The 15,298-nt window shown below is 42.5% G+C and overlaps 1 protein-coding gene and 2 long non-coding RNA genes across 4 annotated transcripts; 2 read left to right on the top strand and 1 right to left on the bottom strand.

Moving 5' to 3' along the window:
• The first annotated feature begins 2,495 nt into the window (after positions 1-2,495).
• On the top strand, positions 2,496-4,671 carry LOC120968192 (uncharacterized). The gene is made up of 2 exons (XR_006666333.2): positions 2,496-2,896; positions 3,296-4,671. It is a non-coding gene; the product is annotated as an uncharacterized lncRNA (long non-coding RNA).
• An 896-nt stretch (positions 4,672-5,567) lies between these two features.
• LOC141026354 (ribosome-inactivating protein 3-like) lies at positions 5,568-9,557 on the bottom strand. Its single transcript, XM_073502767.1, has 3 exons — positions 9,299-9,557; positions 6,524-6,582; positions 5,568-6,416 (listed from the first exon to the last, which is right to left on the bottom strand). Exons 1-3 carry the CDS (start codon positions 9,555-9,557, stop codon positions 5,625-5,627), a joined length of 1,110 nt encoding a protein of 369 aa, XP_073358868.1. The 3' UTR covers positions 5,568-5,624.
• Positions 9,558-11,176: 1,619 nt separating this feature from the next.
• On the top strand, positions 11,177-13,107 carry LOC109747629 (uncharacterized). Of its 2 annotated transcripts, XR_012188739.1 has the most exons (4): positions 11,197-11,429; positions 11,750-11,786; positions 11,951-12,054; positions 12,392-13,107. It is a non-coding gene; the product is annotated as an uncharacterized lncRNA (long non-coding RNA). The 2 variants fall into 2 exon arrangements; XR_012188740.1 differs by lacking the exon at positions 11,750-11,786 and having other exon boundaries at positions 11,177-11,429.
• Positions 13,108-15,298: the final 2,191 nt, after the last annotated feature.

The raw sequence follows: 15,298 nt of genomic DNA, 5'->3' as shown, positions 1-15,298 counted from the left end.
TTGGTTTGGGTCGCAATACGCCTTTCAGTGGGCTAGTTTGGTTTGGTTTTCCTAAATTTGTCACATGGGTTCAGTGCTGGTATAGTTGAGTTCCCCAACCATTGCCAGATTTAACCCCAACCCAAAGAAAGGGTTGGGCCAACGCGGTCGGAAAAAAATAGACGGACGCGTTGGACGTAGGAAGGCGCCCAGACGAATGTACGTTGTCGGCAGTGTTTCAATTTAGGACCTAATTTGGGGCCCCGTCCCCCACGTCGCTCCCTAGGGTGTCTCGGGTGAAACCCTAACCACCACCGCCGCCGCACCTCCTCCCTCGCCGCAGTGACACATGTCGGCAGACAATGCCTGTTGGCGGCCGGCGGCTAGCCTTGCACCGTGTGCCCTGGTGATCTTCAGTGGCGCAATGCACGTCATCGGCATCGTCGGTGAATCCAAGACAATGGCTTTCGTGGACCGACCAAGTTCTGCCATAATGGATGGTGCGTCGACAAGGGAAGTTCAATCGAAGTTGGTGTTGTCTTTGGAGGTGACCGATGTTGGTCGAGACACGGCGAGGTGACTCTGCCTTGGACAGACTCTTTTTTTTTTGTAGGTGGTGGCTATCTTCGTACTAGCCTTGATGTGGAGTTTGCAGTAAGCTCGTTGTTCTGCATGTATGGTTCGCATTCACGTACTCTCGAAGTTTTATTTAGGACCTCAGAAACTGTTATATCAGCCCGCAGTCTAATCTCCAGCAGACATCCACGCGAGTAAAATGCATATATGGTCCTTAAACTTGGTGGTAATGTCCACAATTGTCCTTAAACTCAGAAACTGCTTCAATACGATCCCAGAACTTGAGAATACTGCTCCAACACGGTCCTTAAACTTGGCGAACCGGTCCTGCGATACGTCTCATATACGTTTCGTATACGATTTGAAGTTTTTATTGTGCAGAAAACCACCTTAAATTTTGTTTAATTACATAAAAAAGTTAGAAAATCTATATGTCGTTGGTAGCTTAGTCCGCACAAGATATACACCCGGACATATACACTGTTGGGCGGATAATAAAGAGCTAGACTGTATATATTGCGTTATAATACACCTCTTCAAGCGATTTTTTTATATATAGCTCTCCTATAGGCCCGCACAAGTTTCATTTTATTCTTTTTAAGTTCATGTTTTTTATATTATTTTTCCCATTTGGAAAAAGAAATGAAAGAAAAAAAATATGTTGCCATAGAACTTAAAGAAAGTGTTAGTGCATTTAAAAAAATGTTCAACATGTTTTTCGAAACATTTCAAGTGTATTAAACATTTGTAAAGATATTTTCGAAAAATGTTCACATGTATTACAAAAATTCAAACATGTTTAAAAAATGTCATCATGCATTCAAAAAGTTGACTACGTGTATTTCAAAAAGTGTACAGCTTGTATTAAGAAATATTGTGTAAAGTAATGAATCTTCATTGAGGACCACAAGAACGCACAATTATTGTGTATTTTCATCATATTCTTAAAATAGAAAATTATTAAAAAATGACAGTGTTGTATTTTGAAAATTGTTCAACGTGTATTAAAAATTATTGTGTCATAATAATAAATCCTAGAAACGTCATAAAACATATTAAACATGCTTCTAGAAATGTAGGAATTATTTTCACAACACTTTTTAATACATGTTGATTTTTTCAAATACACGTTGAGAATTTATTTAATGCGTGACGAACATTTTTCAAAAACACTTTAGCAATTTTTTAATACACCTGAAACATGTTTAAAAGTTTTTAATACACATAAACCATATTCTAAAAACATGTTGAACATTTTTTTAAATGCACGAGCACTTTGTTTAAGTTTTATGGCATCCTTTTTTCTTTCATTTCTTTTTCCAAATGGGAAAACTAATATCAACAAAAACATCAACTTGTAAGTAATATAAAATGAAACTTCTGCCGGCCTATAGGAGCGCCATATATAAAAATAAAAACCCCTCAAAAACATATAAAAATTGCTTGAAGAGGTACATATGAGCGCCATATATATATTCTAGCTCATTAATTTATGCCAACGGGATGTGCATCATTAACGGGAAGAAGAAAAGAAACTAACACTCGTGGGATGCTGATCGAAAGGTGGACGGATCATTGGTTCTGCTAAAAAATACAGATGGTCAAAGCCAACAGTTTTATTGCTCGCATATACCTAAGAGGGATGAAATGCGGCAAGTAGCAGCGTATGTCCTGGTGGTCAGCTTGGGCTAATCAACCCGGGACCAGTAAGTCTTTGGTTTGATCCTCCGTTTTAGATTTAGTTTTTATTTTTCATATTGACATGTAGAACCCGCATTTTAACTTTAGTTTTTTATATTGTAATTAAATAAAATCTGCATCGCTTTTCTTATATAAAAAACAGACACTTTTCTGAAGAAAGAAACTACGTAGCGTACACAAAACGTATGCGAGATGTACTGCAGGACCGATTTGCCAAATTTAAGGACCATACATGCATTTTACTCCATCCACGCACGCGAAAAAGACTAGCGACCCCAGCGCCGTGTAAAAATATCCCCCGCCCGCCGCTCCCCGGCTGGATCTCCTCCGCCGCCGGGCTACCGAGCCGAGCTCCAGCCATCGCGCGCATCCTAGATTCTGGTACGCTACCTCGAGGAATCCCGCAGAGAGCCCCCACGACCACGAGTAGCACCATCCCCGAACTTCCTCGGTCGTTCCAGCCGGAGCCCGCGGTGGTCATTACCCCGCGTCCGACTCCACGCAGGCGAGCTGGACGCACGGGCCTAGTCTCTGCGCGGATCTGCGCGCCCGTTTCCCTCCGCCACACGACCATGAATGCGGCGCCATCTTGTTCAAGACCTCACCTCGATGAGAAACCGCAGCACCAACTGGTCACAAGGTAGCAGTGTCCTCGGCATTCTTTTTTGCAATGTTCATTATACTTCATAAATCGTGGCGATCCTGTTTCTTATTATGTCTATTTGATGCAGTTGATAGCAGTATTTCGTTCCTTTGTGGATATTATTTTTCCTGTGTGATTGCTTGTTGTCGCCGCTGCATCGCATCCTATGACCCTTTGAAGTTTGGGCCTTCACAGAAATTCTGTTGTTCACCCATGTACTGTAGCATGGTTATTCCTTCTCCTTCACAGACTTTTTACATTGCTCGTCAGTTTACTTGTTACCGGATGCAAGTTGTTCCTGTTATAATTGTTCTTTCATGTTATGGGCTCTGCTTATCGGATGCAGTTGATAGCTGATGGATAATTTATCTATTGTTGTTTTATTACTTATTAAAGCAAACCGACGGTAATACGCTGCTCGATTGACAAGTGACATAATCTAGGCGACAGGCGAAGAGAGACAGCGAAAATTAACAACACAAGGGAAGATGGCAAATCTAGGTGAGTGTATTAATTAGCTTGTGTCAGATGGTGTACAGATATATGGGGATAATGGTAGTTCAAGCCTGGTGAACCTTCTCAAATAATAATGTAAGCCTGATATTATTGGATTCATTTCACTCTGCAATCAGTTACTGGTAATGCATATCAGATGGTACTGCATCTGATGCTTTTACTCATTTCCTTTGGTGGATGCAAGCTTTTTTCATGTTTATGATCTGTATTTTGGTCACCAGACTATTTCTCCATTGTCCGATTTTGTTTCCCAAAAGTAGTTTCTGTTGCAAACTGTTTTGATGTTATTTGGTAAATACCAAAGTATTACCAAACTTATCTATTCTACCTCCACCAAAGTACAGTTTTCTTCTTTTACTGATATGATATATAAAAAAGCGAAGATGGCTTGGCTTGTACTCATGGTTCAGGATATTAGGGTAAGGCTCCCGGACAGCCTCACCATCATGATGAAAGACGTGACACTTGTAGTTATCTTCATGTGGCATTTCTGGATGGTCAAACAAAACAAAACTGGGGTGACGCAGTATAACGCGAAGGGTTCCTGCTCACTGCAGGAGCCACAACCTCGCAGACGTGAAGGAGGGTGCTAGCATCTCTACTGTTACGCGCCTCAGGGAGCTGTGAGGTATGTTGATTCATGCCCATAATCTGCTGTGTTCTGCTGCCCGTAGGTCATAGTGATTGATACATATTCATGGTCTAATGTACTCTGCTTCTGATTTCGTTTTTTCCCTAATTCTCTACAATACCATATTTAGTATGGGCTTGGACACAACAGATGCAACGTACGTGCTTTGCTATAGTACTCTTCTATATATGCCTTCACATTCTCTTGAAAATGAATTTGAAATGCATTATATAATCCATATCATAGATGATAATTTATAGACATGAAAGCTCAGCCCACAAATTAATTTGCATGTCTCTGTCATTGCTACTATTTTCATGCAGCATACAGATAAACAACTTGATCATCTTTGAAACTGCGACATCTTATTCCTAGAGCTGATGCTTGGTGGCTGTACACTACCATGAAATCTGTGGACGTTGATAATATGAACTAACTATTTACTGCAGACGGCTTTGCACACAGAAGCTACCATCTTTACCCCCCTAAATTCTTTTGCTTTTTAAAAGCATCACAAATATTGATTGTACAAGACGATGCTTTTTAACTTCTATGAGAGAATATATTCATCTTTGTGTATTTACATCAGCCTCTTTAAGTGTGAAGGAAGAATATTGTCGCTGGTGAAGTTATGCTTGATACTTAATTTTGTTTGCACAAAAAGTGGCTCATAATACTTCACTAAATCCTTCCTCTGTGGTTGACCGCGTAGGGCTCGTCTTTGGTAATCTTTACATGCATGTTTTTTTTCTCTTCCGTGGCAACACATGGACACTTAGCCAGTAGTAAAAATAGTTAAAATATACATAAAACAAGCATAGTTTGGTACACCAATAGGGTCTAAAAGGTTTTATTAAGTCTATTGGGAAAAAGAAATAACAACTGTGAGAGAACCTTGTGCAATTTCATGAAAACTGTGAGAGTACTTGGTGAGTCATCATCTAATAGTGTCTAAGATCAATCCTAATAATACCAAAAGACTAGTGTAGAATTTTGCATACAGAAGATATGAACTAACATGTAGATATATATAGGACGTATATGATGGCCTGTCTATCCAATCAAACAGCAGTTAGGTGCATCTCCTTGAGCACCACAACAATTTCTAGAAAGTAGTGTAGCAACAAATATATGCTTGTAACTTTCTTTGATTTAAAAATTAGTCACCACTTGTTGTTTCCACCAGAAGAGTAGATGAAACTAGAGTTAAACCACAACCACAATGTATGGTAGAGGTGGGAATGGAAAAACCAAGTGTCCCAGGAGTAACTTGTATTACAAAAAGGACATGGTATGCAAATGCAAGGTGGGAATGGACGATGCAAAGTGCAGCATAATTTAATTAAACCGTTGGTGTTACAGGGTTGTGAATACACTGATAGAGAAAGTAAACCCTACACTAGTCTAATGCTGTTGGCCATGGACAGCGCCGATGGGCACAGTCGCCAACTTTGAAGGAATTGGAAATACATGGAAGCAAATTTGTGGAAATAAAAACAAGCCTACTACGTAGCAACACCACACAGCATCTAGTCTAACTCCCTCGATCATCCGTCGAGTCGAGTGACTACAGCAGGATCATGGATACTTTCTGCAGTGTTTTGCCTGCAGAATTGGGTAGATAGTTGAAAGCGCTTCCCCTACGGTGCTCACCCCGATGTCCAATCCAATGAGGTATTGTGCGTCGTCTCCGGATGCCCAATCGCCGGTGACAGCCCAATATGATATTGAGCAGCTAATGTCAGACCAGTTGACCACCAACCGGGCTAGTTTTTCAGAAAGGAATGCTGAATGGCCTGAATTCCAGTGTTGCTCCACGAAGTTCCTGATGGGAAAAAACCGATGACCCTCGAGAAACATTACGAGCAGTCCTGCTGCTGACTTCTTAAGAGCTTTCTTTGTTCTCTTGGTTCCGACGTTAGACCAAAAGAGCGCTGAAACCGCCTGCTCTGCCGCAGTTTTCCCTAATGGCACGTACTGCAGATTCTTCCATCCTCCTACCAGAGTACTGTAGCTACTGTCGAAACCCAGTGGAATTGGGTTCTTGAAGAATCCCTCCGCTCCCGCAAACGCATGCCAGCGACCAGTGCGAAAGGTGAAATAGCCGAGCCAATACCTGTTGTCCGGCCGTATAGCCATCGCGATGGCTTCATGACCACTTCCATCAGGTAGTCGAAGGCCCCTTAGAAGCTGGAAGATCCATGGATTTGGCGGCAGGTGAAGTTGTTGTGGCGGTAATACCGGGTGAAAAACTATTTGTGATGCTCTTATGAGGTCTGCCGTTTGGTCCAACCAAATAGGCACCTCAATGTAATTGGTTGTTTTCAGTTCGAATGTTCTTGCATACGCTGGCTGACCCACTCTTGTTGTCTGCATGCAAAGGAAATTAATTAGGGAACACGAGAAATATTTCATTCGTTATATGTATGTATGTATGTAAAGAAAAAAAATATTAAATGTTTGGTGGCGGGCATTACCTGGAAGGGGCTATCAGCAGCATGAACACTACAAGACTTGCAAAGAAACCCATGGCAAACTGCAATATGCAAAAGTGATCATTAGTTTGGTAGGTAGTAACCAAGATGGCCTGTTTTCTTTTAAACCCCCACCCCAAAAAAATATCCCAGCACCTATTCTGTTCGAACGTCACAGAAATTACACCCAAAATTGCAAAATATTACCCACCAATGCCACCTATAAGTGATAAAAAAATGTTTTATATAGGGGAATCCCTCAACTGGGCTGGCCCATGCAGTAGGCACCGCTGGGAGAAGACGGAGCGTGCCTGTTTGGGCCGGCCCATACCAAGGCGGCCTGTCTTATAAATTTCGTTTTTTACTTTTTTTTTTCGTTTTATTTTTTTCTACTTTAAATAATCTGGGACTACAAAAAAGTTCTAATTTTTTTTTAAATAAAATGTTTAAGGATTCAATTCGTGATTGTGTAAAAAAGTTCGCTTATTCAAAAAATGTTCGAAATTTTGAAACAAATATTCGGGAAATCAAAACAAAACATCATTTAAAAACAGTTCATGTATTAAACAATGTTAATGAAATTGAACAAAATTTGGCCAATTCAAAAATAATTGATGAATGGAAAATATCCGAATAATAAAAAGAACTGTTCATGACATACAAAATAGTTAATCATTCATAAATTGTTTGCTGATTCAAAAAAAAGATTATGCATTTAAAAATGTTTGTGAAATATTGTTCCACCAATTTCCAAAAAAATGTTTGTCGATTCTAGAACTGTTTGCCGATTCAAGAAAGTTGTTTCTAAAAATATTCATAATTTAGAAAAATGCAAATTTAATAAATTGTTCATGAATTCAAAAATTTCCTGATTTTAGAAAATGTTCGAAAATTTGTGAAAGGATTCATGAATTTGAAAAATGTTAACAACTTCACATATGTTTACGAGTTTAAGAAAATGTTCATGATTTCAAAAATTGTTCATGATTTCACGAAATTGAGAGTGATAGTGTATCTCGGTGATTCAGCAAAATGTGGTCATGACCATTGGGGATTATGATTTTTTTTTTCATTGCAACGTACGGGCCCTTTTGCTTACTAAGTCCAAAGTAAATTGTACCTTACATTGGTCGAACCAAAGTAAATTGTACTCGTACTTAGATTTTGGAAAAGACAACTTTTCTTCCCTTTTTCTCTGCCTATGAGAGGAACTGAACTCTGTATACCACACCTACAAATTCTAGTAGCTAGTAGACTTGCTTGGCGTGGACATTTTTTACTAACATATTCGGATGACATGGAGTTGGGGTGACAAATTTAATTCCAAGTTTAGCAGACAACGTGGCTGACTGCATTATTTTGTTGGCGTTTGCACAAACCGAACAAAACTAACTAAGCTAAGCTTTACAGGTAAACATCTCCCAGAAATAAAAACAAAAGCGTACAGGGCACCATCTGTTCATCTATTCTACGCGCACGACGCAGCTTTGGCCGTCCTGCCGCCAGGTCGCGACCTGCCTGCATGTGACTGCCGGCAGGCGACAGCGATAGCGACGTCTGGTAAGCGGCCCTCCGGTGGGTCAAATCACCTTCTAATAACGCCGACTAAGACAAGTCCAGCGAGAACTACTGCAGGAAACATGTCTCGCGTGGGAGAGAGGGATTGCGGCGGCGCTTACCAAGGAAGGAGAACCTGGCGGCTGAGCGCGGCGACCGGTGTTGGGGAAGAAGCTGCCCATACAAGCGGTGGAATGCCGGGGCCGGAGAAGATGTGCCTCTGCTTCCTCGTCTTGCTCCCGTTGATTGCCTTGTGGATGGTCCTAGCTAGGCACAGGGCGTGGGCTTCGCCGAGCCCTTCTGGTTCATTGTTCTTAGCAGGAAGCGCAAGCCGCAGATGAAAGCTACAGTGGGATATTACGGCTGTAGGTGGCAGGCGCCGGCGGTGTGATTGCACTGGGCATCGGTGGCGTGTCTCCCCAAGGTGAGATTTCCATGAGTGCTGCTGCTGCTATACACACGCTAATATTGTGCCCGACTACTGGACGATCATACATGGCAGCGCTACAGGGCACGAGATTTGGATGGCAAGGAACTGTCGTTCGCAGACCGGGCAAGCAATTTCGCCCAAAATATTCATTTTTACTTGTTTAATTTTTTTTTTAAACGTTGATCAAAAAATAAAATTTGGCTAATGTTGCCATAGAACTCAAATTGTTTGTTACTAGATTTCAGTCCAAATTGAAATAAATCCAATTGTTCCAATTCAACTAAAAAACATCACAAAATATACTTGGTAGTTTACCGAGAAAGTTTTACAACAAGAAATTGTTGGCGTAATATATAATCCCCTTTGTCGTAGTTTCTCTATGTATATTTAATACAATTGCTTAGATACTTGTAGTAGTATTAGGTTTAGGAAACACGGTGGAGGTAAAAGCAACTCTAGCAGATAGCGCATTTCGCGGAACCTACTCCCGAGTGGTAAACCACAAAGCTGTTTCTGCCGTTGAAAGGCGTCGGCGCAGACCAGATCCCGCATAGTTGTACCGCAATGCGGGATCTGGTCTGCGCCGACGCTTTTCAGGTATCACAAAATAGATTTCCAGTTGTTTGTAAGCTTTTTAGGGAAAAGGATGAATGCATCAACTAATTCGAAAGCTAATTGAAACATTGCAAATTCAAAATATTTTAGAAGCTGCGGCCAGACAAAGTACTTATTCAAACTTCCAAAAGATTTCGATAGAAATCCCATCATCCACCCAACTGAATAAGCAATACCGGAGCCATAGACGATACCATCGCCACCGGTTGCCGGAGCACGACCACCATGACCAGTAGCTGTTGCAGCAGCGGCAATAGCTGCAGCTGAAGCAACATCAGTAGCTGCTGCTAAACTTCTTTCGTGCATGATCTCCGCCCATCTCATCTCCCACCACTCTTTCTGTAGAGGATCCATTGTAGTTAGATCCACCATCACCACATAGTTCTCCTCGACAATGATGCTTACCCTCGCCTTGGTCTCCTCGAGACGGATCATGCATTCCTCCAACTCCAACTTCGCTTCTCATCTTCTCTAATTTGAAGCCCCCTTATCCTCTTATCTTCACGCTTCTTCTCAGACCATCGCAATTTGGGTCCATGACGCCGCCGCCGCCGTCCCGGTGACCAATCGTCTACACCGACACGCATGATGGGCGCTTGAAGCCGGCATCTGTGCACTTGTAAAGGTGGCGCCGATATCACTCCGGCACCCATCTCCAACAACAATGAAGCATGGGGGCAACATCAACCCCACAAATCATCCATAAGGCCGATGGCATTCCGGCATACCATCAAAATTGCCTCGCCGTGAAAGGCGTGGCGATTCATTCAATAAAGGGGAGCTATTGACGGTCTACCGATGCCTTGCCTACATCAACACAAGGAGATCACTGGAGCAGTGCAACGCGCCAGTGCGGCCAGCGTGAATCTGTAAAACCCTCCAATCAAGTCGGCTGGCATTGTAGCAGCTAGACGGTCGCGACGAGATTGGTAAAATTTTTGTTTCCGATTTCAGGAAAAGGCATATGATGTTTCGCCATGGAACGAAGTCATGATAGTGTTGCTTTGTTTGCTGGCAGCATGCATGTTATTCGATCCAACGAGCTCCCTAGAGAAAGTGTGGATGGACATGCCTACACTAAATCACATAATTATTAACCAATCATCTTCAAAACGACGCGCACGTCGTCACGAAGATATCATCTCTGAGTTTGCTCTCCAAACTGCATATGAACAATGTGCCGAATAAAAAATATTCGTCGAGTCAAGCTCGATTTTCTTCACACTCAAGCTCAACTCGACGAGGGGACATTCGTCTCGATGAGTTTTATTAATTAAATTTTTTTATTATTGTTATTTTGAAGGTCTCACATAATTTTCTTTAATATTGGACGAATTTTAAGTGCAGATCATAGGTACCAAGTACTCCTACCCACGTGTAATAATAATTGGCTTATTATCATGTGTACACATCTTATGCATGCACGTTCAAAAGAAAAAATAGTTTGGCATGCACGTGACAAGCTTTGCCAAATATTATGTATACATATTCGGGTATCTCGGCCGGCGGCAAGCTCGCGTGCTTATGTATACCTGAATACCTAGTACAACCCCAAGAAAAAACAAGAATACCTGGTGCAAGGCATGACCGGACGTGTGCGTGTAATCGGAAGTTTGCCCAATTTTAGAAACAAAGGCAAACCGACTTTGTTTATATTCACTGGAAGGCATGCATGACACTACCCCAAACAGGACTTTTTCGTGACGGGCGCGATACCTCCTTCAGGAATGTGTACGTGTTCCTGACGTGGATGGTCAACCGAGGGGAAAGATCGTTACGTTCCTGACGCTCTCGGCATGCAATAACCTTCAGGAACGCAGTTGCACGTTCGCGTCGGGACACTATCCACGTCGCGAATCACTTTGCACACCTTCAGGAACGTATATGTGACCGTCAGGAAGATACCTACGCGGGACCCGGAGATATTTTCGCTTCTGAGGCGCGTGATATTTTCGTTTGGAGAGTGAAAAGCGCGCTGAAATTTCGTTCCCGGGGTGTATTTCGCGCGACTTGCGCTCTCAACAGGAGGGCTTGGTCAAAATACTGGAGGGCTTGGTCAAAATACCTAGAACCCGATCCAGTTTTCCCCATCGAGATACTCCTCCCACTCCCCCGTCCAGCGCCGCCACCTCCCCCGTCCCGACCGTCCAGTTCCGATCGGCCGCCCCCCCTAGCCGTCGAGCGCCGCCCACATCGCCGTCGAGCGCCACCCCCCTCTCCGTCGAGCGCCACCCCAACTCGCCGGCGACGTCCAGATCCGCCTCCCTGGCCGGCGATTTCCAGATCCGCCTCCCTCCCTGTGCAGAGGTGACTCCCTGCCTGTCCAGGCCCTCTTTCTCATCTTCCCTACCCAATCTGGCTGTTGTGTCAAATAGTTTAGATGTGCTGCACAGCTACAAAAAAATCTATTTCATTCTTAATTCTGAATATGTAACTTTGTGCATTTTATGTCCATGCAAAGAACTTCTGTATGTTGAAAAAAAATGCTATTTACGATTGAAAATTAGTTTCAAATCTGTGTACAGTCGTACATTTTGCCTTTTTAGTTAGCAATTTCATTTTGTACTTAAACGATGTTGATTGAGTAATCTTAAAGTACTTGTGATAAATTCGCTATGTTTCTGCAGTGGCTCATGATCATTTATTCAGACCAAAAGCGTGTTGGTAAGTCGCATTCAGTTTCATTTGACCTCCCAGTATGGGTAGTTTGTTGAAAAAACATGTTCCCTTATGTAGGGAAAGATGTATGGCCCTGCAGAATGAGTTAGAAATTATGCTTCTATATAATATGGTGGATTATGGATCACTAATGTAATTTGTGTTCTCAGATCTGTCTTTTTGGAGGTCAAGTAACTATGGATCTATCTTTTTGGAGGTCAAGTAACTATGGAAGGATGACCATGGGGAGGGATTGCTCCTTGTAAGCAGGAAGGTACACAATGCTTTATTTTTCCATATATTGTTATCATGTGTCAACTCTTCTGTGGGTAACCATATGGGCACATGTTCAATAAATCATGCTTGGTGTGTTTGGCGGCATCCTTGTCCATATATTGCTATCCCTAACCACCTGAGAACAGAATAGAAGGTGTCTTTCATGTATATTTTGACTAACCACCTGAGAATGATTATTTCTTCTCGTACATGTTTTCTTTCCTTGTAGATAATTGATAGAACATTTATTCATTTAGTATTTAGAGCCTTTTTGCAGCACAATTTAAACTTTCTACCTCCTCTCCAATGACGACGCTGCTCTTCCCCAATGACAGCTTGCTGCTGAACTCTGTCAACACCCGCTGCTGATCGTCTCTTGCATCTACATGTTCCTGTTCTTCTCCATCTTCAAAGCCACGTCTTAGACTGCTGCAACACCAAGCTCCAGAAGCCAAATTTATGTTCTGTACTCCATTATCTCACCTCTTCCCTCGCTGATTTCTTGAACCCCTTGCTTGTTCAGTTAGTGTGATGTCTGTTCCTGTATGCTGCCAATTGAGATGATCTAGTTCTAGTTTTATCACCTTAGTATTTCAATTATTTGCTATATCGAGTTTTGTCCGAGTTTTGAGTGTTGGTTGTTTGTTAGAAGAGCATCTTCTCTTATGTAGGAAAAGAAGAATGGCCTATGGCAGCAACAAAGATGAACACGCAGACTAAGGCATAGCCTAGTGGTGGGAAGGGGCTGATGCCTTCCCACCCACCCAGGTTCAAGGCACGGTACTTGCAATTTGGGTTTGTTGCACCAATTATACTGTAGGGGGTTTCTTTACAGTCTTTCTGTCAAAAAAAAACAAAGATGAACACTTGCAAGTTCATGAAGTTGGAAGTTTGCAAATGTGGTTGAGAGTGGAGATTGTGGCCCCATCAATAATATAATGTTCAAAAGTGTCTTGTAAGTTTCTGCACCTTTGCTCTGTATTCAAAACTACGACAAATGTTAATCTAAATGTAACATTTTTTGTTTTTCAATAAATTGTTTGTTCCATTATCAGTACAGTTGAATTATAGTGATGGCATCCTTTGCATTTCTCTTGAACTTGTGGTTAATATTGTGAACTACAATGTAGTTAGGCTTTCTTTGTCAATTGCTTCTCCTGGCAATTTAGGAATCAACTAGTATGCGTGTTTTGGACTTGGTGACACCTCCTGTTAAGTCGAGCTTCCATGAATCATGACTTGGATATGATATGAATGTGTGGATCTTGTGAACAATGAGATTTAAATAAATTGGATGGGTACATTGTGACCTAGGAATTGGTTGTGATTTTAAACCGGGTCGTGTGACCTTTGTGTATGCATGATTGTCAAAAGATTTGCATGTGGCTGTGAATATATACTGTTTTCCAATAATATTTTTGGTTTGTCTTGGTTGATTCCTGACGACAGTTTTCATACTTTCCTGACGAAGCTAGCCGTCATGGATATATGTTGAGCTCATTCCTGAATGTACGGTCCTGAGTGCCACTACCTGTCAGGACAGAAGATGTTCCTGACGGTGGGGCCGTCAGGAATTTGAGGTTGGGCGGCGAGGGGCTCCGTCAGGAACACTATTCGTGACGGGGACCGTCAGGAACAATAATCTTTCCTGACAAGCTGTTTCTGACGGAATATTCCTGACGGCGGGGGCTCATTCCTGACGAAAAATTCCTGACGGATTTTGGCCGTCAGGGAAAAGTCAGTTTGGGGGTAGTGCGACTTAAAGAGGGTAAGTATTATATTTTCTTTCCTTGTGCAAGGCGTGCAAGAAGAAGAAGTATTGAAAAGTTTGCACCGACACTACCAGAAACTCGACTATTCCCCACGACTAAAAACCGACAGGAAATTGCAAAATACCGTCAGGAAATATATTCCTGACGGCTACCCGACAGGAAAAAGCCGACAGGATTAAATCGACAGGAAAAGAATATTTGCCTGACGGTTGGCCGACAGGGAAACAACTCCTGTCGGTTGTTCCTGATGGCAACCCACAAGAAAATCATAAGTCTCGTCAGGTTTATTAAACCCCTTTTTGTGGCAGATGGCCGTCAGGAAAAAGCTGAGAGGGTATATACTTTCAGAAATAACCTGCTCTCCTGGCAATGTTCTGATCCATCACATTGCACAGGGCAATGACAACACAACACACATTTCTAAGTTCACCTAGGTTCATGATCAGCAGCATCACATATATACGCATCATTTTACTATTTCTCATCCATCATATTCCATATGACAGTTGCTGCAACAAAATGCCATAAGATTGTCGCTCATTAGTTGAAGTGCAAATGGACTAGTGAGATCCTCCTCCGGATGCATACTTGTTATCATCATGTTCTCACCATCATATTGCAAACTCGAGTGTTGCCATTGGCGATGTGATCATCCATAGCGTCGTCCTCAAAGATAACATAGGACGAATCATCTTCCCCTACAAAATTATGTACAAAATTAATGAAGAAGCAAGATAATGGAGAAGTATTTGATAAGGAAATACAGAGATGGCAACACCACAACCCAGGGGTTGCCGCCACCAATGGGTCTGCTTTGAGCACGAGTGATTTACTTTGTTGTTTTGACAAGGAGAAGTTGCTGGAATTAGCTAAGCTTTATCTTGATGATTTTAATCACAGAGATATGATACTCTTGAAAATGAACTTGGTCTCTACATAAATAATATAATCCATGAAAGAAGGTTTTCTAGGTTGGACAAAATAGGTGATTGCTAAACTGATGGTGGACAAAATAGGTTTTCCAGCTATGAATATTGTGAAGAATGCTTTGCGTGACAAAATTGGTGATGATTATTTGAGTCATAGCCTAATTTGCTTGTTGGGCTTTTTGCTCAAAAGCCACAACAGTTCTACATATACATGACACCCCTCTTATTCTCATCCATCACATTGCACAGAGTTCTACAACAGTTCTAGGCTTCCCTCGCGCCGCTCTCCCCCGCGTCGCTCTCCCGAGGGCGACTCGGGGGCGATCTAGGCTTCCCTCGCGCCGCCTCCTCCCCCTTCCCCTCCTCCTCGCCACTGCCGGAGGCGGTCGCCGGGGCCCCCGCGCGGCTGCCTGTGAGGGCGGCGGCGAGGCCTCTGGCCGCTCCCTTTCGGTGGTGAGCTATGTTTTTAAGGCGGTAAGGCGAGGCAAGGCGCTGGGGGGCGCCTCACCGCCTAAGCGGTAAGGCATAAGGCGAGGCGGAC

This window comes from Aegilops tauschii, chromosome 7 (assembly GCF_002575655.3).
Source record: "Aegilops tauschii subsp. strangulata cultivar AL8/78 chromosome 7, Aet v6.0, whole genome shotgun sequence".
Classification (NCBI taxonomy): Eukaryota; Viridiplantae; Streptophyta; class Magnoliopsida; order Poales; family Poaceae; genus Aegilops; species Aegilops tauschii.
Note: the sequence above shows the minus strand (reverse complement) of the source record. Positions and strands in the feature narration are given on the sequence as shown.